Raw genomic sequence first — 25,965 nt, forward strand, 5'->3', positions numbered from 1 at the left:
GATCAATAAGCAGAATGAACCTTCTCATGTGGTTTGTAACGATGCATTTTGGTTCACTTGATTATTTCTCAAAAGGTAAAAGAAACTGATTGAAGGAGAAAATGCTCCAAATTACAAACTCATCAACTGAATCAGAGCGTGAGAGAGAGAGAGTCACCGAGTGGCCAGAAATGTAACTCCAGATTAATACTAATGTTGCTTCATTTGTGTTTGATATGTAAATAGGCAACAGTTTGCTAACTGGTTTACCATATCAGCTTCAAAAGGTGCTATGTGAGCGCTTTGATAATTCAGTCCTGGTAGATTTGGCAACACCTGTGGTTACTGACACTGAAAATCCATTTGATCCATTTCAAATTGGTGCATGTATTGACCACACGGAGCAGCAAACACATATTTAGCTGCAGAAAGAGAAAGACTGTTGTATCTGTTCCCAGCACAGACAAAGGCATAGAAATGAAAGGCTTTTGTGTCGTCCACATCTCATCCATCACATACATACATCCCTCTCTGTGACTCCCTCATGCATAGGCACACAGTTTGAATCCTGTGGCAGGAAAGGAAGCCTCAGTCAGTAGCAATGAAAGCTACTGTACTGTACACAGATACAGAACGCAGAAGATGAGAAGAAAACGCCTGCAGCTGATAGATACAGAAAAAGAGGCTTGAAATGATTAAAAAAAACCAGACTCCTCCTGCTCTTGTTTGAAATTCCTGATGATATTTGACTTTTCTCTTCGGCAGTTCAGTCACTGTGGATGTAAGCGCTCAGGTTTACTACAGAGCTCCTCTAAATGACAAACTCTTGATTGTTAAAAGTTTAAAATGTGTCACAGCGGGTGCGTTATGGCTTTTCTTCTTTGCCTCAAACGTGTCCATGAGGAAAATGAAAGAAAAAAACCTAAATAAGCTTAATGATGTGCTGTAAAGCTGCAACACAGAGTACAAAATGTAGTTGTACTTTAAATATCATCAAGAGTGCTCACAGCTTCCTTTCATCATCCTCATGCATTTTTGAACGCGGGCGACACAGCAGATAATTACCTGAGCTTGACGCGCCGTTTTTCAATTCCAGTTGTTTTCAGCCACATTCCCTGAATAAACAATACCACTGTGGTCCCTCTCGCCACAGAATCCCATCACTCTGCAACTACCTGTGTGTTTCACACTCCAAAAAAAAAAAAAAAAAAAATGACACAATTTAAACAGGCACTTAACCTACAGTACAGAGAGCGGTACTTGGAGGCTGCCTCTGTGCATGCATCTGCCATCATTATCCTTGAACCGAGTCTCTCAGCGCTTCGGAGTCATTCCAGCTTCATCATTATCAGCCGGGGTGGGGGGCGGGGGGGGGGATCCAGCGGTGGCCTCCATCGCCTGGCGCCTCACGCCACGCATCGATCTCATGGAGACGTAGCGGCTCAGATGCTGAGCTCTGTCGACAGAAAACAAGCCCTATACACAGGTCCGCCTTGTCAGAGCGCGGCGGTGCATTATTAGTACAGTAAGTTAGCCTCCACCTGTGGGGCGAGGAGCAAACAGGGCAGCCGGGAACTCCGAGGAAATACCTGCGAGGTTTTCCTCTGTCAGCTCCACGGCTGCTCTGCTCTGCTCTCTTCATGTTATTGAACAGCATAGGTGGTAATCAGGTTCAGCACCTTAAGGAGCCCCCCCTCCCTTCCTCTCCTCTCTCCTCCTCTCCTCTCCTCTCCTCTCCCTTTTTCTTCTCATTTCCTCCATCATCACAGCCTCCCGTTCTCTTTTTCATTTCCTCTCCTCTGTTTTAAAAAAAAAATCCTCTCATCTCTGTCCCTCTTCACTTCCATCCTTATCCCTCTCTTCCTCCCTCTCCCTCTCCTGCTAGTGTGCGATAGGCAGCGTTCACCGGTGGGTGCCGGGCGGCCTGATTACTGTGAACCATCCACAGCTGCAGCAGCCTAATGAGGAAAACACTCCCATCAGCCGGTAATTGCTGTTTAGGAAGCCGGTTGGCACGAGCGTTTCGGAGTCGCTCAGACTGGCTGCCGAGCGAATCACAACCCGCCCGGCGACTCATCGACAACACAGCATGTGTCACTCTCTGCTGGCTTCCACTATTTTTTTTTTTTCCTTTTTTTTTTTTTGACACAGAAAAAAGAAATCCTTGTTTCTTCCATCAGCGTTTCCCATTTGGTATTCATCCCCTCAGACTTTGTATGATATTGAAGTTAATTTATGAGATGAGGAAACCATGTGAGGGGAGAAGAAGAAAAAAAATAATGAGAATGAGCGCATGGACAGGAAGCAAAAAAGGGGGCCAGGGAAAGCAAAGGAATGAGAGAATGCAAGAGCAACAAAAAACGTTGAGGAGGAGGAGGTATTAAAAGATAAGGCCAGCAATATTATTGTCAACAAATCCCAGGGAAACGCCTCAGACTGTTGCTTTCTACTAAAGACTTCAATCTTTAAAAAATGGTAACAGATTTATTGTCTATTTTTTTTAAGCCTAAATAATTTCCTAATATTTAATCAAATGATACTCAAACAGTAGTAAATTGTGTGGGGTTTTTTTGAGAGGAAAGAACCACACTGGTGTATGGGTGTACGGGGGTTGGACTTCATCGCATTTAAGAAACGAGTCACGCAGCAGCTCATTCATGTGTTTTTTATACTGTCTGCACAACAACAGTGAGATAGAGCTATATGGGGTTGCGACTGCACAGACAATGCAGTGTGTATATACACAGAATATACGTGTTTTATCCTTTTAAAAGATGGTAAAAGAGGAATCTGTAAGGGCGTCATGGAACCTGATATAGAGGAACTGGCTGGTAAAGAGAGCAGCAGAGAACAAGATTGAGCTGGTAACAAAAAATTAGAGCGGATCGGAGTATGAGACAGACAGGCAAAGGTAACAAAGAAAACAATACCAGCCATGTGTTATTACAAGTCAGAGAGCAGGGCTTTGAGAGGTACAAGACGAAGGTCAAGCAATAAAAAAAAAAAAAAAAAGTTGAAACATTTCTTTTTTCCTCTCGTCCTCCCAGAACCCCCCAGACTGCAGTAAGGCGAGAAAGCTGGTGTGCAACATCAATAAGGGCTGTGGATACGGCTGCCAGCTCCACCATGTCGTATACTGCTTCATGATCGCTTATGGCACCCAGCGCACGCTCATCCTGGAGTCCCACAACTGGCGCTACGCCCCCGGCGGCTGGGAGACCGTCTTCCTGCCCGTCAGCAACACCTGCACTGACCGCTCTGGAGCCACCACTGGACACTGGTCAGGTAGGTCCACGCACACTCCTACACACAGCACTACGCAGTCGCAGGCTCGATGCTGTGTGATTGGTTGCTAAATAATCAAATTACCCCTCAGTCCACCCCAGCTGAAAAATAGGGGGCGGCCAGACTTTCTCCTTTGTGCTGCTCCAGCAAAAACAAAGTGTGAATTCTCTGGCTAAGCAGGACTGTGCAGTTCCTGGCAGCGAATGTAGCGGCAGCAGGTTAGTGCTCAAAGGTTTAATTGCTAAGAAAGCCTGTGACTGGGTTTCATTGAGCAACACGATCCCCTGACCATACAGTAAGCTCCTACTCACAGTCTCTGATGCAGACAGGAATGGCTGGAAATGTGTTTGTGAGCATCATCATCCTGACTGGTCATTTCCTGGGTAAGCAAATGTCTAAACTGAGCAGGGCTGTATATTTTTCTCAGTTTCAGGCCCAGGTTGTGGCAGCTCAGACTCAAAACATTTCATATTTTGTCTTTAAAAGCTGCGTTCTGAAAATCCACTTCCACATCAGTATATAATTTAGTGTTTTAAATATCAGCGTTGGCCTCAAAGGAATATCCTCCCTCTGAGCCGGGCTTTGAAATGCAGTTTGCAGCAGTTTGCAGGGAGCTGAGGCTGTACTGTATCCCACGGGGACCTGGTCATTCTTACCTTGAAAAGAACTTGGGGTTGCTGTATAGCGTGCCCACTGCTGACAAGGTCATGTGCCGAGGTGCATGGACCTCTGGGAAAACAGGGCTCGTGGGATGTGAAATTTCACCTTTCCAGAGGGAGAGGAGCCGTAGCTATTAGAAATATCTGTGAACCGAGCGTTGTAGGAGAACAATGGGGTTACCTCGGTGCAGCTGAGAGGAAAGGAAAGGAAAGGAAAGGAAAGGAAAGGAACGTACTGAGAGCCGCCTTGCACCTATTGGCCGACCAGCAGAGCCATATTGGAGAGTCTGGGTTGGAGTATCCTCCGGGAGAGGGTTTTGCCTGGAGACTTCATTATTCTGCTCAGGGAATTTCAATACTTAAAGGTGTAATGATGGAAAACGCTGGAGGCGGTTGGTTGCAGGGAATAGTCTGATCCGGACTAGAATGGTGTTCATATTTTTGTCAAACTAGTACCACGGCTCTAGGGATGGAAATTGGGGTTCAACAGTCAATCATTCAGTCAGATCGTCGAACACTTTCGACTGAAATCTCTCAACAACTGTTTTTTTATTTATTTTTTTTTACACACATTCATTCATGATCCCCTGAGGATGATTCCCACTGAGGAGCCAGTCAGACTTTTCACCTCTCATCTGAAATATCTCCACTTCTACTGGGTGGAGCAGCACACAGGTGCATTTACTGTATACGTAGCTCCCAGACAGTTTTCTGCTCCTCTCGGGTTGAACTGTAATGACATGGCTGTTCTTTTACCAGCATGTTAGCATGTTAACTGCTCCCTAATAAAACTTGATGGAGTCGATAGTGTGACTGTAGACTCTCCATCTTGGTATTTACGTGTGTCATTAGAATTCAGCACCATTCATGGGCTGTTTATAATGAACACCATGGTGTAGCATGAGGGGGTTCATATGTATACCTGGCACCAGAGCACTTCAGACCAAAGATCGATGTGCTTGCTCAGAGGAAATGGATCTCCTTACCAACGCAAGGTAGTAGCATCATTTATGAATGAGATTGCACAGAGCAATGAATTGAAAATGTGATTTTAATATGATTAATGGATGGTCCCAATGGCGTTAGTGAGTATGTCTCCGTTAATCTGAGAAAAGCATAGCATTTGTAAATTCAGTGGAGATCAGTGGTGATGTCTGTCCCTGCCCTGCCCCCCTCCCTCTCCTCCCTCTCTCCCCCCTCCTCTCTATCGCCGTCTTTCTCGTTGCTTTCTTGTTCTCATCGCCGCATCCTTTCAGCACTTCATTTTTCTCCTATCGCTTCATTTGACTTGTGCTCTCCTGGGGTCTCTCCTCTTATCTCCTGTTCTCCCACCGCCTTCCCTTCCTTATTCTCCTGCCTTTCATGTGTCCTTTTCCACTATCTAACGTCTTCCTCTGGTGTCTTACAAACAGCCTCCTATAGATCCATATTATTATACTATATCTGGCTGCTCGTAGCCAGCAGCCACCTCACTATAGAGCACCACTCCCCTCCTCAGGCCTCTTCGCGACCTCAAATCTTGTTCTTATAGAGCCCTGGAAATCATACAGGCTCTATTTGCTCTTGACCAAACCAGCTAACTAGCTAGGCAGAGCTAATGTAAGCCTGTTGGATGCTTGGCTACGCCTGTGGTCATGCCTGTTTTGTTAACAGTGCAGACTAGAGCACTCCTCAAGGCACTGGACCACTAAGGGATGCTAAGGCCTTGGATTAAGAAGTAGATATACATTGAATATCTCATTAATTAAGTGCAGTGTTTCCCCATGCCGGGAGAATTACAGAGTTTGACTGGAGTTAATACTGATTTGCATTTGTGCTTTTTCCCTATGCTGATGACTACAGTTGATTAAGGGTTGTTGCACATTGACCTTTGCGCCTTCAGGATGCTGTTACGGCACCAATCCTTTGTGCTTACCTTCACACAGGAGTGTACATACTGTAGTGCTTTGGAGGGTCTATAGGTGTTTATGTGGGAAATTGACCGTGTGTGAAGTGTTTTCCCCACAGGATGTGAGACATTTATAGACAGAGAGAAAGAGGATGCATGGTATAGACATCAGCAACAGGGTATTTCTGTCAGGGAAACATGTAGCCTTAGTGGAAAATCAAAGATAGTGATGAAGTCATTAGGAGACCTGCTGATTTTCCCTCTGCAAGTGGGAATTTCCAGATGACGGCACAGGCGATGTGGATGTTACCAGGAAAAAAACACATGAATTTATCAGAGTATAGAAACAGAAAACCGATAAAATTGGGTCTCAGCTTGTGACATGTCTCTCTTTTAGGTTTAGATACCGTTTCCTTTTTTTATGCTTATGCTGATACGATACAAAAACACTCAGATCAAAACAAAAAAAATCTTTATTTCATTATGATTATCTGACGTTTACTCACCTTGTCTTTTTTTCCTGCTGGAAAGACATGATGGATATTAGTCCTGATATAATAAGCAAATGTTGGTTCTGACACCAAAATATTTATTTTATTATGCTTGACTTTCTACAAAGTCAGGCATATTTTACAAGGCTCTGAAACTTCACTTTCAATCAGGATATGATTACCAATCTGAATCTGTATAGACTCTGTCTTATTAGATAATGGTTATGTTATGTATTGAGAATGTAAATGTTGTTTCTTGTCTGTGACCGGAGATGCTACAGTATGAAATCTTTTGATACTAGTGCCAGTACCATATATAGATGTATATTATATAAGCCAGGCAACAGGAGATTACTTTGTTTGATGCTTTGCTTTGAGAAACATAAACATATTTTTTCCTGCAAAACCCAAAGGCCAACAATCTCTCAAATGGGAAAAAAGCAAATATTCTCTAAGCAAAAGTGGCTGCACCAAAACTGAAGCTTGAAAAAAAGCCTGAAAAATCAAACACTTAATTCAAAATTGGCAACATTTTCATTTTAATTAGGAACCACACATAAAATCTGAGCGGATGCTGAATGCCAGTTTTTTTTTTCTTCTTTTTTTTCTACACATGATAGTTTTTGATACTCACCAAAAAGACGGCCTCACTGTCACTAGAGCCAGCTGGTGCATGCTGGTCTTTTACTACAACCTTAATGTTCAGTGGATGACATGAGAGCACTCGGCACCACCTCACTGGCCTGGTAAAAGACTGAATTCTGAACACACACATTAGGTGAAGGGGGGGGGGGCAGTCTTCTTGTGGAACAATGGTTCATTGATCAAAGGGCTAATTTGCCAAAGAGAGTGTATTCCTTTGAGGTTCTCTGTAGAGATATTACTGCCTTATGACTGAGTCTGTGAGCTGCAAGAGAAACATAATGTTCTCCGCCATTTAAAGACTGGAACAGAATTTCTCTAAGTTCATAAACTCAGTCTCAAATGTATTATGAATGGGGAGGAGGCTCCGTATTTTTTCTTTCTTTTCTTTTTTTTTTTTCACTGGATGGTGTCACTCTTTGGCTTCTCCAGTTTCATAGCAATGCTAATGTGAAAAATGTATTAGGCTCGGTACACATGGAGGGGTTTAAAAACAGTATAGGCTTTCAGTGTCAGTGTCAGTGTCAGTGCGCAGCCATATGCGTTAAAAGTCATGATGCATCCAGGAAATGTATGCAGAGGCTCGAGATGAAATTTAGAAGAGCTTTGTGATCTAATTAAGTAGCTGTGGGAGGAAGACATACTGCATATCTGTACGTTGGTGCCAAGAAGTGCAGGCCTCAGAATATGCCCGTTCCCCCTTATGTGAATCATGCCAATATAGTTATATAAGCAAAGACAAGCCTGGGAATATTTTTTCAGTTCAATATTTAATGCTTCTTCCAATTTATATTCAGTTCATGCTTCAGCGCACGCACACTCACACAAACTGAAGCCTCTGTTCGTGTTGTTTTTTTCATGTGTTTTTGTGTACCCTTACTGTGAAAGGCCATTTTTAATGACTCATTATGCCATTTATTTGGAAGTGTGTTGTGGAGGCTGGGGCGCTGCTGCAGCTGTGTTAGAGTCAGTCTGCAGTGGTTAAAGAAGTCACTTTAGGCTGACAGAACATGGACCTTAAACTTATTTTTTTTTATAAATCAGGGGTTTACACGGGCACACACATACACACATAGACACAAATGCAAACACACAAACCCCAAAAAAAAAGAAAGGGAAAAAAAAACAAAAACCTCTGCGGGTTTTAAGACTAAAAGGGAGTGAAGGTTGTGTCTGCCAGGCATATCCCTTCTGGTAAGATGAGATTAGCTGGGCTTCTTTGTGTGTATGTGTGTATGTGTGTGTGTGCGTTTTGCGTGTGTAAATGCACATTTCTTTTCATTGTTTTGTTATTTTGGATCCCCACTACTGGACCACTCTGCCCCCCCCCCCCCCCGCTGCTGCTGTTCACAAGAACCTGTACATGTTCGCACTCAAGAGTGTGAATGTGTTTCCGTGTGCATTTTGGTATAGGCGCATGTTTTCCACCTTTGTTCACACATGCAGGTGTGCATCGTGCATGTGTGTGTGTGTGTGTGTGTGTGTGTGTACAGATGGTTGGCCTTGATGTGTTGTGGAGGTCTGGCAGTGCATGGGGGGGCTTTTCTGCCGCCCAGAGAGGTGACCTTCGTTATTCAGCCCTGCTCGACCCGCTGCCGAGGGGCTCCTGCCAAACAGGACTGAGCCTGGAGGGGCCGACACCAGACCAGCACCCACCCCACATACCCCGCCCCCCCTCTCCAATCGAGGTCCCTGCCTCGCCCTCTGGCCCTGCACGGCCTTGATTGAAAGGAGCTTACCTTGGCCTTTAAGCAAGGACAAGCAAAGAGCAGCTGTCAGTCACAAAAGCTGGACTCTCCGGGGTTGAAGGGGGGGAGTGGGTTTAGATTTAGAACAGCAATGAATATATATAACAGAGCTGGGGAGGAATACTGAAATATCACCCCGCATCACCATTTAATATGTTTTTATTTTTGACAGTTGCATGGTGGCACCTGCTCAGGAAACAAACTGAGGTGTGAGTTCTTTTACTGATTGCGCCTCCTTTAAGACCTGAGGAGGATGAGGAGGAGGAGGAGGAGGAGGAGGAGGAGGAGGAGGAGGGGGGTGAAGCTGTGCCAAGAGTTTGTTGATGTCTCTAGAAAGAATAAAAGATGCCGGTTGTCTTTGCTGAAATTGCCCAATAAAGCTTTTACTGAAACGGGGGTTTGAACTTTGGCTGCTCAAGTCAAGTCATCCTTAAATCCACAGTAAGTCTCTTTTAACCGGGGCCAGAAAAGTAAAAGAAAACATTTCTTCAACCTCCGGGTCACTCGGCTGCTGTTTTTGTCTCCAGTTTTCCTGAAATGGTTTGTTGATACACAGAAAATGAAGCAATCATTTAGGTAACCTATTGATCATGTAGGTCGTTTATGAAGGGAAAATGCCCAACAACCCCACATTAGCTGCTTTTCTCTGCCGTGCATAATTGTAATAGAAAATCTTTGGCTTTTGGACAAAACAATAATCTGAAGGCACAAATGTTTTGGCTCTGGGAGACTGTGATGAGCCGTTTTATAGATTAAACAACTAATTAGGAGACAAAATAATGTCTCCATTGATGAGTATGAACATAAAATCACATTAAGTTCCAGCCTGAAACATCTTGTCAGCGACGGTCGTGTCTCATTCTGCACCTGCTCTTCTCTGGCTCGTCTATAGGAGAGGCCCACGACAAGGACGTCCAAGTGGTGGAGTTGCCCATAGTGGACAGTCTGCACCCTCGGCCCCCCTACCTGCCTCTGGCCATCCCCGAGGACCTGGCCCCGCGCCTGCACCGTCTGCACGGCGACCCCTCCGTCTGGTGGGTGTCCCAGTTTGTCAAGTACCTGGTTCGCCCACAGGCCTGGCTGGAGAAGGAGATCCAGCAAACCACCGCCAAGCTGGGCTTCAAACATCCCATCATTGGGTGAGAACTCGCAGTTATCACATTTCAGTGTGTGTATATGTGTGTGTGTGGTTGAGTCGTCTCCTTTTCTTTGGTTATAAACACTTGAGTAATAATGGGCTGGTTTCTATAGCATTCACTACATTAAAGTACTTCACAATCAAAGCAAACAGAAAGCATAGGAAGAAGAAAACAAAGACATGGCCGCGAGCGCTGTGGAGGAATACAAACACGGCTTTGGGTGAGGTTAATACGAGGTTAATACAGTAGTATTAAAAGTAACTTAATTTGATGGGAGCATTTTGTTTGGTTAATTTTCTACCTTTGTTTATGCTTAGGAGCCGTTCCGCCTTTTCATTTCCTAAATGCTTTACGCTCCTACAGCTCATATTCATGCAAATCAACTTGTTTAAAGAAACTCCATCGCTGTGCTTTTTCTCTAATAGCGCTGGGACGACACGGCTGATTCTACCTCTCTCCTTTGAATTAATGTTCCCTTTTTTTGAGGCGTTTGTTGTCCGGTTGTCCTCTTCAAGTCTTATAATACTCAGGATCTGAAGACACTGAATAGGGATCTGATATATTTGTCTTTCTTACACAACGACATACTAAAAGGCATCAATGTCTGATTTTTTTTAAATCAGTAAATCCAAAGCACACAGGGAAAGACAAGCTTACTAGACATTTATGATGATGATAATTAAAAATGAATGGCCTGGCAGCTTTTCTTTTATCTTCAATAGTCTTTGTCAATTAAAGGATAAGGGTGGCTTTACTCAACATTTTTCTTATTGTCATCAAATCCCACTGAAACAACAATGAATTTATCCGACCAACAATAACCGTGTGTGTAGCCGCAGCCTGATACAGCTCCATCCTCTGAGCCGTGGACCAACGTCAAAAACTCTTAAATAAAACATCAGTGAGCCACACTGTTGCACCGGGTGACATATTCCTCCATTGCAGGAAACAGGGGCAGTGTAGTTTATTTTGAATTCCATATTCGGGTGCCATAAATACTATTATTAATCCACATCAAAAAAATAAATAGATAAATAAAAATAGGCCCCCGTTCAGACGCGGCATTAACATGCACCTCTGGTGATTCAGTCACAAGTGGACGGCTCTGAGCACGTCGGTTCACACCTGGCATTAGAATGCATCTCCACACGCGTCTCGAGTGATCACTCCTGATTGGATCTCACTCCCCCGCTCAATATGCAAATAAACACGTGCGCGTTGTTGTTTTAAGCCAGTTCGACTATGACAGACAGGTCTGTTGTCAGTGTGTTAGAGAGAGAGAGAGAGAGAGAGAGAGAGAGAGAGAGAGTGGGGTAAGGAGGGGTTGAGTGAATCATCACGCTGCACACAGCTCTACCACGAAATAAGGTTTTATCCATTTGAGATTGGTGAAAATATTTTCACTTCATTACCAGCTAACTAAATGCCGAGCCTATTTTTAATGAAACTATTTATTTGAGAACGTGTTTTATTAAAGATTTATTATCTTATCTTCAGTTTTCGACAAACAGCTTTGGGCGCTGATTGCTGCAGACAGGGGAGGAAGTTGATGAGTTCTTTAGATGGAGACAGACGGACAGACATGTTGTTGGTTATGGTTCGTTCGTTTTCTGTTTTGTTATTGTGGTGCAGTGGTTATCACAGCAAGAAGTTCCTGGGTTCGATTCCCATGATTTTTTTTTTTGCATGTTCTGCCTGTGCCAGCGCGGTTCTCTCCAGGTTCCTCCTATAGTTCACAGACGTACACAAGTACATTACTATAGATGTCTATAGATGTGAATGTGAACACGTGAGCACTGTTTGTCTCTAGATCAGGGGTCTTCAACGTTTCTCAGGCCAAGGACCCCCAAACTGATGAAGAGAAGGATCAGGGACTCTTAAACATACCTTGGTGTTGTGCATCCAATACTAAGCTATTCAAATAGCCTAAAACACTGGGTCATATATTTATGTTTTTTATTTTAATCATGTACACAGTGAGTAGGGCGGCCGTTTCACTGCCATTTATAAACAGACCTTGTTAACTGATACCAAGGCCAATATCAACAATGTCAGTCAACTGAATGATAATCATGCACACAAGCTGTTCAAATTGACATTTTAATTTATTTTAAACATAAATGTAGAAACTAAAAAATATTACAAAATTTTCTAATCAACTAAAAATTTTGCGACCTCCTCCTGCAGTACTTTCCCCCCAGGGGTCACAGACCCCCTGTTGAAGACCTCTGCTCTAGATGTTGGCCCTGTGTTCCCCACCCTTGCTCTATGTCAGCTAGGGCAGGACGATTAATCGAATTTCAGTCATGATTTCAATTTTGAATTCAAATGATCTCTTATATAATAGAAGAAAAACAATTATTTTGTCATTTTCCCAGACAGTTAATACTGTGAAATGCGAACGAGGCCACACGGAGAGCAGCGCCGTTTGGTCGACAAGGAAGATAGAACAAGTGTTTCTGCCCCCCGCCCAGGTCGAATGGAAATGGCAATAAAAAAAGAAAAAAGAAAGAGTCTCTTTGAAGCAGCAGCTCTACAACGCGCACAACTACAACATCCACCTTCAGTTCTACTCCTTCGTTTGTATGTATGTATGTATGTATGTATGTATGGATTTGGATGTATTTGGATGTTGTCTAGAAGAACAAGACAAACTGTCCACAGCTCATGGTTCATGCTGAGAACACGTGTGTCTGCCAGTTCATTCAAAGATATAAATGTCAACCTCCTAATGAAAAACTTGATAGGTTTCATCCTCTGGGCAGCGTGAGTTTCGGTACAGAGACTAACCATCTCCACCCCTGCAGCCGACCTGCTACTGTGTCTAGAAACACAGAGCAATGCCAGCGTTCTTCTTTAAAAACCCACTTTCCATGCAACGCACCTCGCTGTCCTAATATCTGAGAACACCTCCTTGATATTACTTTTCATGAAACTTGGCATAAACGGCGCAGATGAGATGATACCAACCCGCTCCAAATATGCCATTATTAGATCTTATTTCAGTCTTTGATATTGCTGCAGCTTTTTATTCTGATTGCTCAGTGTTGCGCCCGTCTCCAGAGATTCTGTTCTCACAGTTTGACACCGACACGGGACTTCTTACGTCCAGCGCAGGATAATTGGAAAGTGTTCATCAGCGTGAGGCGCTCGGTCTCCCACGAGGGGGTTCGCTTCACGTGGAAACGTATGTAGTCACACTATCATCAGCCACTTCTGATAATAGCTTCTAAGACGCAGGTTGGACACGTTTAGCTGTTTATTTACTCGTTTGCTTCTCTCTGTGTCATCAACCAATGTCTGACAGCCTCTCTTGACTCGTAAATAATCCCCCCTCCCCCTCCCTACAGCAGCATTCAAACCTGGATCAAATGAGGCTGTCTTCAAATAGGCAAAAAGGCTCTGCAGTGGTTTTACCCTGTACAGTCTGGCGGACTGGGAGGACGTTAGGACATGGATGCACACACACACTCAAACATAGTGGGAGGAAAAGTATCAAATGACTTCCAGGAGCTTAACATTTCTGGGAGCAGTTTAAAAACAAGCGCTGAGAGTTTTATGTTGTAGTGGTTTGTGAAGAGCGTCTGTCATCAGAGCCCTCACATCCACATGTTCATCGTCGACGCGCCGGCTTCCTTCATCACTTTCTCTCACCTTCTTCTTTACATTTCGCTGCGAGCCATCGTCACCACTCTTCCTCCTCCTCCTTCTGCTTCTTCCTCTTCTCTTTCTTTGCCCTGCTCTTCTCTGTCTCTCACTTCTTGTTACGCTCTCTCTGTCCGTCCCTTCTCTCAGATGCTCTTCTCCCTTTGGTTTTTTTTTTAACCTCTCTTCCTTTTCATCACCCAAGCAGCTGTCGTCTCTTTCTCGAAGCCCTCTTTGACTCTCCTCCCCCTTTTTATTCTCTCTCTCTCTCTTTCTCTTTTTTTTGTGTGTGTGCGACTCAACCCAACTTTTTCAATCTCCCCAGTCCTCTTACATCCTCTCATTTGTGATCGTTCCTCTATCTTCATTTGTTCGTACCGCTCCCAGATTTTTTTTTTTCCACATTTCTATATTTCACACTCACCTCTCCCTCGTGTTCCCCAGGCGCAAATCTGTACCCACGATTCTCTCGCTCTCATAGTTTTTCCACACATCTCTATCACCGCTCTTTCTGTTTCACTGAACACATTCTCACACACACACATACATATGTATCCAACCCTTTTCTCCCTTCATATCACTGGGGAAACGGTTATTGAAATGAAGTGCTGGGTAGAACAAAGTTTTTATCCCCTCTTTTTCTCTGCTTTCCTCAGCTCTTGATGCATCCACTCCACTCTGCACTGATGTTTTCTAACAAAGTGCCTGTGTGTGCATCTATCAGCACTGTGGGGGAAGGCGGCGTATGTGTGCGTATGTAGGAGAAAGAGAGGAGAGCGGGGTGGGGGGGTGAAAAATGAGATTGAAAGAGATCCACAGCATCAGTGTGAGAAAAAAATGAGGTGAGGGCGGAGGCAGTGGCGGCGGCGGCGGTGGGAGATGCAGGGTTGATGGAGCGAGCACCAAAAGGGGACAGAGAGGCGGTTTGTCCCCAGAGCGCCCGACAACCGCCAGCCGACCCCCACCGCTCTTTAGCTGCGGCTCCCTCAGGACGGCGAGCAGCAGGAAGGCTCGAAGCCACCGACTAAAAGCAACTATATCAGCACAACTCCATCCTGCCACCGGTTAATGCTGCCTAATGGCAGCAGAGACAGTCGCAGTCGGAGACAAAAAAGAAAGTGGGGCGGCTTCTTCCTCGTCTGCTGCTGATGTAGGCCTAATACAGCAGCGTTACCAAGAAGTGAACAGGGTTTTATACAGTAGCATGCAGTTTTGAAAAAGCACAGAAGCTCTCAGGATGAAACGCAGCAACAAAAATAACTTTTTAAAGAATTAATAAAATGAAACTCTGACAATTTGCAGAAAAATTCCTCTTTCTACTCACCGTTCTTAATAATTAGCAGCTAATTAGCACCTCCTCATATGTTTTTTCACTTTCTATTGGCATTATTAAGACTTACTGATATCGACTCATTGAAAAAAAACATTCTTTTGGTGAAAACTTGGGTGAACAAGAAAAAATATGTGTCTGCTTTTGCAAAAGACAAACAAACAAACAACCATCCAGACACTGTTTCATGAAATCAGTAAACATGAGGGTTATTATTATTATGCTGTGAATTAGAAGTTGTGTTGTTAGTTGTAATATTACAGTAACTGATATTTTCGAGGCAGCAGAAATGAGCTGGAAACATTCACAGTTTATAACCTTTTAAGATGGAAAACCCTGTACTGTACTGCTAAACCTACTTATTTACACATTAGGCAGATGAGGAGTTTATTAGTATTCATTTGGGTTGCGTTTCTCGCCGCTTGATCAGAGCAAGTGCAATATTCTGTTACTATGGGATGTAAAAGCTTTTTTTAGGAGGTTGAAACTGGTGAAGGACACTGTGGACTTCAAACAGTGACATGAATGTGAGATGTGATAATTGTTAAGCATCGTAAGTGACCCCCCTTTCACACACACTGTCATTTGTTACTATGAAGTATTGATTAGTGCATGATATCACTACCACGAGGGAATAAGTTTGAGTTTGTCGTCTGATTGCTTTAAAGGTAATGAATGTGGTTTTAAATCTGTGCAGACAAGTGACAAATGAAAGGAACATGATATACGATGAGTGGAAGGACATAACAGATGCAGGTGCTTCTCTACAGGGCAGAGGGGTTCACTGTTGTTGAGTGGGATGTGGATCGTTTTGTGTGTCATGTGACAGCGTTCTCCATCTGCGTTATGAAAACACTAAATGACAGCGTGCCCACGCATCCTGGAAAACCTGGATAATTAAATGTCTGGACCAAAACATGTGGAAAACAAAAGGGAAAAGTAAAGTCCTTGAAAATAATATCTCCTCCCTCAGCTTCACTATGCAGCCAATCCTAGTGTTGCCAACTTAGAGGTTTAGATTCTAGATTTAGTGACTTTTCAGACCTCTCTTTTGTGTTTTTTCCCTTTTTTTAAAAAAAAAGCACCAAGCAACAAATCTAGCGACTTTCTATAGAAGCAGAGCAGGGCAGCAGCTTGCAACCGGTTCGTCTTGATTGGCCAGATTTCGCTATTTCTGTTGTCTGATCAACAGAAGTTGATATGTGAATGAGAACACCTGTATTACGAATTCAGATAAATGTGAGTAAAATGCTGTATTATGTGTGTGACGAGCTGACAATGGCTTAGCTACATTGTGCAAGCATGTTATGATGATGTCATGAATACTGTATGCTAAAAAGCACTTGGGGTAACCTAGCAACATTTAGATCATCGCTGAAAATGTCCTAGCAAATGATTTTTCGAGAAAAGACTGGGAATGAGGTTATATCCGTTTAGAAAAAAGAAAAAAAAAGCGGAGCTCATCACAACCTGTACAATCTGTTCTCGGAGCAGCGAGGCTGATGTTGTGCAACACATGGAGGCACTTTGCGTTGACGTCATTTGTCACCCATCTGTAGCCATGAACACATCCGGAATTACTCTATTAATCCCCAAAGGAAAATTCATTTGTCTGTCAACTCATCAACCATTTGCAGAAGAATTTAAAAAAAAAATATCTGATGGCTGAAGGTACAAAGGATCTTCATGAATCAGGAAATCCAAACAATTACACTGACTTGTCGAAATGGATGCAGTGATTCTACGGGGTGTATAGGTGCAATATGCAATGAGTTGTTTGCTAGAGATGTGAGTGCCAGTCAGTGGGCTGCAGGTTGCTGCATATGCACCTGATAGGCAGCCAGAACACTGAGGTCACCATCCAGCACATCATTTATTCAGCCCACTGTACAGCATATGCTATTGGCACAATCTGCTAGAATCAGCACTTGCTTTTGTCCGGTGTGGGTGTGTTTGATGTCTTTAATGTATGCTTTTTACGCCCACCACGAGGATCGCCCTGCCGTGCCAGTCGCTGTATGAACCAGGGAGAAATGAATTGAATTATTGTGTCGCTATAGAGTGGGAGAGTGCAGGGCTAGGGTAGGATAGGGTAGGGTGGGGTGGGGTGGGGGTGCAGGGGGGGGCTGAGGGGAGGAGGAGAATTGCTAAGAGAGCCGAGTGATGCCTCAGCATGGCCTCTGCTGCTGCTGCTGCTTCTGCTCTGATGGAGAGAGAAAGGGACAAGACAAAGAGGGTTCACAGGAAGTGGAGAACAAAAAAGACATGAAAGAAGCGTAGAAGCAGGAGAGGAGGACTCTGACAAAGGATGGAAAAGCTTGGAGTCAAGACCTCTGTCCGATCAGAGAGCCCGGGCTGAATAAAAGACGTCAACACCCACACTACCACACCACCACCACCGCTCACTCTGCTGCTCTCAGCTTCATTCTTTGGGTTTTATTCCCACTTAAATAAAGGCTCTATTTCTCTTACTGAGCCTCTTTAATTGTCACTGATTGATTGATCTCTGCCCAAGTGGGAGAAATTAGGTAAAACTTGTTTATTCAGTGACTTTTTTTTCTCTTCTTCTACCTCTCACATTAGAGTTAGAGCCAGCATGGATGTTAGAGAAGCTGTTTCATTCCCTGAGGCAACGGGGGAAATCCTAAATGCAGGGAGTAAGAGCCCGATACTCTCCTCCAAAGTGCCTCTGAAACTGCTCCTGGGTCAAGAGTAGACGGCTGGATGCAACGGGGAGGGGTGGGCGAGTATATGAGCGTGTTAAAAAACCATTCGACTTTTTGAAATTTCATTTTCTCCCGGAGGCCAGAAGTCACAATGCAGATGTGGTTTCGGTAAGTTTTGTAATTGAATAGTTCTGGGTGGAATAAAATAAGTGTTTCAGCATCCATCAGTTTGAGGGATGCGCCCGTGTCAGGAGTGGAAATGTGTCCGTTCTCGCTCCTCCTTTGTTCGCTTTCTTTTCCAGGGCTGTGCTCTTTTTCCTCATACGTACGGCCGCTGACAGCACTCTCTCTTTGTCCTTGCTTACTGGAAGCGATGACAAGGACACGGAAGAAAAATATAGTTGTGCTGGTGATTTCTCTCTCTGTCCATCTCTCTGCCCCGTTTGACATTTCTCAAACTCCCGCTGCAGTTTTTTTTTTTCTCTTTGCCTTTTGTCCTACAACATTTTCTCTTTTTGTGTGTGTGTGTGTGTGTGTGTGTGTGTGTGTGTTCAATAAGTGGAAAGATTCCTCAAGCCTGCTCAAGAGCTGTTTATTTTTTACAGAATTTACTGAAGAGGAAAAAGGGAAAAAATACTGTTGGTGACAAGTGTTTGACAAGTGTTTTTTTTTTTTTTTAACCAGTGGAGCGGACCAACAATGTTTTGTTAGTACATAAGATTTTTATTTCCCTCATCCACTTCCTAATGCTAGAGGCATCCAAAAATATATGCTTTAGCTTCTACCTGAGGATACAGGTGTTTTGTTTCATGGGGCAATGTTTTCTATTGAATCCAACTCAGCTGGTATAAATTCTTTTTCCATCAGGGTGGACATTGTCTCATAATTTTGATTTTTTTTTTGTCTAACAGAGGTGTAATGTTCGTTCCTTAATGGTTATAAAGTTTCTAAAAACTGAGCACCTCAGCTTGACTGATATTCATTATGGATGAATTGACAGATTTTCTCAGTCAATGACTCGGTTGGTCTATAAAATGTCAGTAGATTATGAAAAATGGCTGTCTAATGGCTTTTTGTGTCCAACCAATAGCACAATGATATCCCACTTACTGGCATAGAAAGAGGAAAGTAAGAAAATCAAATAATGTTCCCATTTTCCTCCTTATGCCTTAAAATTGCTTAATTGATTATGAAAACTGTTGCCAGTTCATTTCCCGCTGTCTACTTGACTTGATTACTGAACTGATCATTTCGTAAAATCTTGAAATTGAGACCTGTTGTTCCCTAACCATCCAAACACACCAGCCCAATGTTACACTGAACCGTGCCCTTGCTCTGCGAATCCGCCTGCAAATGCACAAAAACAACATCAGCAAATAAAAGAAGCAGAAAACCAGACGAAAAGCTTTTTATTTACAGTTGTTGTTCGATACAATACCAGGCTGTAACCCTGCCCCTGTGTCCCCTGTCCGTCTGTCTGTGTGTCTGCAGAGTCCATGTGAGGAGGACGGATAAAGTGGGGACGGAGGCGGCCTTCCATCCCATAGAGGAGTACATGCTGCATGTGGAGGAGCAGTTCCAACATCTGGCCCGACGCGTCCACATCGACAAGAAACGAGTTTACCTGGCCACCGACGACCCCTCGCTGCTGCAGGAAGCTAAGACCAAGTCAGTGTCCCGGAGGAGAGTGTGTCGGTGTGAGTCGGTATCTCATCCAGTGTGACTCCAGCTGACTCTTGACTGTCGTTGTCCCCCCTCCAGGTATCCAGATTACGAGTTCATCAGCGATAACTCCATCTCGTGGTCCGCGGGCCTTCACAACCGCTACACCGAGAACTCGCTGAGAGGAGTCATCCTGGACATCCACTTCCTGTCCCAGACCGACTTCCTGGTCTGCACCTTCTCCTCACAGGTCAGTCCACGTGTTGAATACGTTTGATTGAAGAACATAAAATGGTATGTTGACGTGTCGTTGCATGAGCTGAGAGAAGCTGTCGGAGATAATGAGAGGAGCTGACTGAAATTATGACATGCACTCGCTTGGAGACAAGAAAGCTGAAAGCGGAATAAAAATTAATTCGCTTTAACATGTAGAAAACAACTGTAAAAAAACAGGTTTTTGTTTGAGGGCCTAAATTAATTAACTAGATTTCCATTAGAACATAAAGACTCTCATATGACTTCTATAATTGCTGCTGAATACAAATATATCCCAATTAGAGTTAAATTGTTACACTGATAAAAAGAAATGCAGCACAAGGCCCCTTTACTGTCAATTTGATTAGAGCTTTCAAGGACATCTAATGGTGTTTATCAGATTTAACCCAGTTGTCACAGAGACGGCTCTGTTGTAATCACACGACCTTAGTGGCACCACCTGATGTCACATGACCAAACTTCAAAGCCTGGGTGATAACAGTCGAAGGCCACCAGATGTGACTAAAAGCTCTGGGAAATGTTTTAAAGAAGTGGACTTTAGGCTTGAATTGTTTGTTTTCAAGCTTTATCTTCTTGACCTTCAAGCTTAAAATGTTTTTATGCCTCTGCAGCACGACAGCAGTGGCCGGAGGAATCATGTTGTTGTGTTGTTTGCTTGTGAACGCAACATCTCAGTAACACCTTGAGGCATCCCCCCCTAGGCGTAAATGTTGATTTGGGCTGATTAGTATTTGTTGGTCAGAAGACGTCATGTTGGTCATAACTAAAGAATTCACATGCTAATAAAGAGTCACAGCGCTGGTTAAAGTACCAGAAACATACCGTAATTAAATTTTAAAAGTGGCCAAAAGAGCAACGAATAGAAATTAATGAAACAAAAGTACTTGATAACAAATTCTCAACGGGGCCACGGAAAACAAAACCAGGTCAAAGCCTTTGTGTTCAGATGGGCTGTTGAAGCTGCAGCAGAGACAATTATCAGTTGACGTTTCCAGTTTGTCACAAGACAAACCAGAACTGCACTGATAATCGCAATCATGTGATTGTCAACAACAGCATTGTCCCATTTTCTGTCACATGTTCCAAACCATAGAAAACAATCAGCCCATTTATTCCAGCTTTAGCGATACAATGGCATTTGTCACCCATTATTCTGATCATCGCAGCCTCTGAAGTGTCGTTTTATAGCGTGTTATAACGCAGAGTGGATGGGCTTCTTGCCAGCCCTAAAAATAATGTGTTAGCCACATAATTCCTATTCACACTCGGGGCTTATTAGTGCACTTCAAGGATCTGACTAGAATGAGTCGCTTAGCACATTTTATCCCTCTTTAACCAGGACTGAAATGAAAGGTATATGTCTGACAGTGAGAAGTCCTTTTGTCCCTCTATCAGAGTGTTCGCATACTTCCGCAGCATTGTCATCAAGACAGATTCCTCCACATTTATAGATCTGAGACTGAAAATAATCCCCGCTTCCGTCTCTGTCTCAGGTCTGCCGTGTGGCCTACGAGATTATGCAGACGCTGCATCCAGACGCCTCCTCTTTCTTCTACTCCCTCGATGATATTTACTACTTTGGAGGTCAAAACGCCCACAACCAGATCGCCATCTACCCCCACCAGCCGCGCAACAGCGAGGACATCCCCCTGGAGCCCGGCGACGTGATCGGCGTGGCCGGCAACCACTGGGACGGATACTCCAAAGGCATCAACCGCAAACTGGGCCGCACTGGCCTCTACCCCTCCTACAAGGTCAAAGAGAAAATCGAGACTGTGAAGTACCCGACGTACCCAGAGGCGGACAAACTGCTCAACTCCCAAAAGAAGTAAAAAAAAAAGAAGTGATTTTAAAAAAAAGTTTAAAAAAAATATAAAGGAAGAGAAGGAGTGAGGAGAAATGCGCAGACTCCGATTCCAGGGAAGGAGGCTGCTTTTGTACAGAAGAGAGAGAGACATACTTAGTGCGCTAAGCTGAGAAGAAAAGAAAAAGCCTGTACCCAGGGGTGATAGGAATAAGAATGCACTCTGTGTGTTTTTGCGTGAGAAAAAGTGTGTGTGTGTGTGTGTGCGAACGTGTGTGTGCGTGTGCGTGTGTGTGCGCACTTGTGTAAATGCCCGTGCATTTTGTCAGGCCAATGGAGGACCTGCACCCTACCACTACTCCCCCGCCTGACGCGCTGACGTCGGGCCTGTAGAGATGTAGACGTGAACATTGATTTTAAATAACGCAAGAAAACAATTAAAATCTACACAAATAACTGACCGAGCTCACTCTCCTGAGACAAAGACTTGGACTACTGTAAGACTGGCACACCCCAGAGCGAGCTTCGAATCAATGACTGAGAAAGAGAAAAAAAAGACAAACTGGAAAAAAGTGTTTTGATTTTTATTTAATTATTTTCAGTGGTTTTGATTCTAATCTTGCCTTTTTCTCTTTTTTTCTCCTGTCTTTTTTTTGTTTGTTTACTGAATGTACTGTATCCTCTTCTTGCCATGCTCACCGCTGCCCCCCCCCTCCTCCTTCTCCCCCTGCCCTTCTCCACTCACTGTGCTTCCTCCATCTTGTCTCTACATGTGCAATTAATTTTATAATACCATACTGTGCTTTTATCAAAGTGTTTTTAAACGGTCTTAATTTTGTATGTATGGGGCTTGTGCATTGTATACTGTACAGTGTGTGTGGGTGGGTGGGTGGGTGCGAGGATGTGTGTGTGTATGTGTGTGTGATCAAGCGTGCCTGTGTGTGCTGTTTTAAGTCTAAAGGGGCCATGTCACAACCTGGTGCCTGGTTGTTGGTGAGCAGTGTGTGTTCTTTTTTTTCTTTCTTTCTTTCTTTCTTTCTTTTTTTTAATAATTTTGAAATTTCTGGCTTTTCCTCCCAACTGACTCGTGTTTGTGTGGCCAGCGGGAGACTGGCGGCGACAGTGGGGAACCGCCTCAGCCCCCTCCCCCTCTCTTCAGCCCCCTCCCCCCTCCTCCCCTTCTCCAGCACTTGGAACAATGATGATCTCCAGTCACTGCGCTGGTGACCTCTAGTGAACAATGGTAAGATTATTTGGAGTTACGGTGAACTCATGGTGCACGCACACAACGCAAGACACAGGAGCCGTCCCGACCGAGGCTCACCAAAAGAAGCACTCCACTGATAATGTATGTCCTTCTCGGCATCTCTGCTGTCTCTTCTGTCCATCTGTTTGTTTGTTTTTATTTTATTTTTTTATTTTTTATTTTTTTTTACTTTTAACATTGCTGTTTTAAAAATAAATGAGGAAAAATATGCCTATGTTTAGAAATGATAATGCTATGTCATATCAAACTCAGAGTCCCCATCATGAAGGCTTTTTTTCATAACTTATGTTCTCGGGCATTGTCTTTGATAACCACAGATCGAATAAACTTGAGAAACAAACACGGCATTCTTTTCCCTCCTCAGTCTGATTCTGTTCACCATCTGCTCCTCCGTCTCTTTAACAGGTGACACCTGCTCGTTCAGTCACACCGAAAATACTTCAGATACATTACACACATGGCAAACTGAGGATCAAGGGGTTTTCTTTTTAATATATATATATATTTGAAGAGTTCATTTCCTGAAGGGTATCCATCTATTTTTGAAGAGTAAAAGTAATTACCTCAAGTTCATCTTTTGATATCTCCATAAAAAGGAGGACCCTGCCTCTAAAATTGATCGTTTTTGGCATCCCGTGATTAGAGCTACCTTCAGCCTTCAAAAAGCACCAGTATTTGTTTTATAAATCATTCAGTAAGAGTGTGAATCCATTTTCAAGTCATTTCAGAGCAAAAAACTGTTAAATCTGTCTTTGATTTACATTTCAAACTGAGAGAGCTGAGATCAGTGCCTTCAACTGAGACATCACCATCCTTCATTTAAATATACCTCATGACAGCTACATGACATTTCTGCCCCAAATACCAAAACATTTTTCCCCATGGAGCCACATCACAGGTACGTCATTAAAGCACCAGTAGACTTCCTGTTCTTGTCTAGTGTCCTACTTCCTACTTCCTGCACGTCTAAATTGTTTCTGATCTCGTTCTCTGTGTCTTATTTAAGGGCTGTCTTGTTACTTTCTTACTCAGGGGGCTCGGGGAGTTTCATTACAGACCTCTTTAATTTCAATGCTGATCTGCATGCTTCATTGGGCACCCATAAGGAAAGCTGCAGCGGTGGTAGCAGAGATGAGCTTTTTGGCTTGTGCGAGGGAGAATAATAGTTTTATTGCTTTTTCTCTCCCCCCGCCCCTGCCTGACAACAATCCACAACCAATTTAGCCCACATTGACATCACATTCACAATGCACATGCAGCATACAGCAGTTCATTGAACATCTCTTTTCACTGAGAAAAGAGTCCCTGGTGGGCTTTATAAGCTCACACGCTAACTGGAGGACACTTTAATTAAAATACACTCGTTGCTGTCACACTGGCCTGGAACAGTCGTTTAAGAGAGACGTTAGTTCAGTTAATTATTCTGTTAATTGGCCACCGCTTCTGATCAAGAACATAGGCTTTTAGTAGGCGGGTTTCTTACTCTACGTTAACAGGGCTCCCACATTTAAGTGATGTGTTGATAGGGGAAGGTAACACCCATTTAGATGAGCATGTGTCAACAGGTTAAATACTCTCAGACCTTGGTTTGGTTAAATCTTAAAGCATGGCCATATGGTTGGTTCCTCTTTACTGTGCTGGTCATGAAGAATAACGCTTTATGGTAGCCTAACAAGAATACAGCAGCTTTTCTGATGCACGGTAGAGGTTTGAATTAAGCATACACAGTGCCACTGCTGACATGTTGACATATAAAAAAAATCCCCATAAAGCATGTTTTGTTAGCATGATTGTAATAGCAAGATTGCAACTCAGTTATGTAAATACTAAGAGCTTGTTTTACCGTAACTGTTTACAGTGGAAATTAAGGGGGAAAAATAAACCATCAAGACCTTCTATGCCTCAAACAGGTCTCCATTTTAATGGCATCATTGAATGATTTCATTATATATTCTAATTTCAAGGGTGTGCAAGGGGCAAGAGGGTGGATCGGACTCACGGATCCTATTATATAGATCCATGATCGGACTATGCGCAGACGTAACTCACAGGCAGCCATATTGGGTCAGTCAACTTGCTCTGACTGACTGCAGTAGAAGGGTGATCAAGTCATCCAGTAATTCAACTCTGTGAAATTTTGTCTGTACTGTATAACTTCAACTATTTGCATAATATTAGCCTACTATAGTTTTACTATAATATAAAAGTATATGATTTTTAGTATGCAGTATCATAACTGCATTTCTGATGTTTATAACCTAAACCAAACCGTTTGAAAATTGGTCAAAAACTTCTGGTTATTTTAGTAGAACATGCACCAGCTCTGAGGGAGCAGGCGGACTGAGCCAAGATGGCGGCTGTGTGGGGGCGCTGTGTCAGGTCAGGTGAGCCAGGTGAGCCATCGAGTCTTGTCTCTGGGCGGAGAAAAACATGGGGTTCACCAATTGGCTGAGGAGGTCATACCCTTAACCAATCACGTTTTGATTTATAGTGGGAGGGGCCAAAAATCCTTTGCGCGCGAACACGTTCAGAAGCCTCGAGGCCACGGCAGGAATCACAGCCAGAATGTTCAGATATTAGTTTGCTACTCACCCAAACCCCTCACAGTGAAAGCTCAACAACAAAAACTTAGGGACTCCTCAAACTTATAGGCGTTGAACTATCAAAAACAAACATGCTAGCAGCTGGAATTTGGGGGGAAAAAGAAAGAAAAAGTTTTCATGGTGAAGAAGCGAAGATGAAGAAGTTGCACAACTTGCAATGGATTTAACTTGGAATACCCATGAACCAAGGGAATAATAATCGAGGAGATTAGACAGTTGGGACGTCACAGCTGTTTAGGATGAGGTAGGAAACTGCTGCCATTTTGTTTTCTTGCTTGTTTGCTGTTGGAATCTGTTTTATTTTTGTGTATGCAATGCATGGTTACTGTGAAATGAGCTGAACCTTTGAAATGTGGAGAATTTAACAAAGCTAACAAGGTGTAGCCTGTCAGTACTGACAACAGTTTTAGTGTTAGTATTTGACATTAATGTCTTTGTATGAGTGTGTTGTTTGGCTGCTTCGTAAGAGCTTTGAACTGGTCGTCAGCAAACAGGTGGGTTTTAAGAGGCTTAGCCCTTACAGTTGTTTTTTTTACTCCCTCTGTTGAAGCTCCCTGTGTAAAACAAAAGGATACTGGCGGAGAGAGGCACATTGTTGGGGTACAGTGGAAAATAACATGAATGTCTGGGCCTGACTCAAGTCAACATTGAGCAGTTCTTGTAGCTCCCGTCCCAATTATATGATGAGTCTGCATTTTACAGGGTATTTACAGGCCTAGTTTACAACCCGAGGTGAATTTTTTGCAAAATGACAGAGGATCCTACAAATTAAGCGCATCCATCCTCTGCACATCCTGAATACCTGTGTAGAAATGCATGAGTATTTGTTCAATAATTGAATTGAAATATTCCAGTGTGCATAGAAGTGGTGGGCTCAGTGA

The 25,965-nt window shown here is 43.5% G+C and overlaps 1 protein-coding gene across 1 annotated transcript in view; it reads left to right on the plus strand.

The window, feature by feature from the left end:
- The window catches only part of fut8b (fucosyltransferase 8b (alpha (1,6) fucosyltransferase)), a 95,346-nt gene extending 72,518 nt beyond the window's left edge, over positions 1-22,828 (plus strand). The window contains exons 6-10 of the mRNA XM_085770280.1: positions 3,027-3,264; positions 9,585-9,831; positions 18,964-19,140; positions 19,234-19,384; positions 20,904-22,828. Coding sequence (XP_085626406.1) covers positions 3,027-3,264; positions 9,585-9,831; positions 18,964-19,140; positions 19,234-19,384; positions 20,904-21,242 — 1,152 coding nt within the window. The 3' untranslated portion in view covers positions 21,243-22,828. The remainder of the gene's footprint in view (positions 1-3,026; positions 3,265-9,584; positions 9,832-18,963; positions 19,141-19,233; positions 19,385-20,903) is intronic.
- Positions 22,829-25,965: the final 3,137 nt, after the last annotated feature.

This window comes from Trachurus japonicus, chromosome 24 (assembly GCF_045865225.1).
Source record: "Trachurus japonicus isolate A0001 chromosome 24, Traja_1.0".
Lineage (NCBI taxonomy): Eukaryota > Metazoa > Chordata > Actinopteri > Carangiformes > Carangidae > Trachurus > Trachurus japonicus.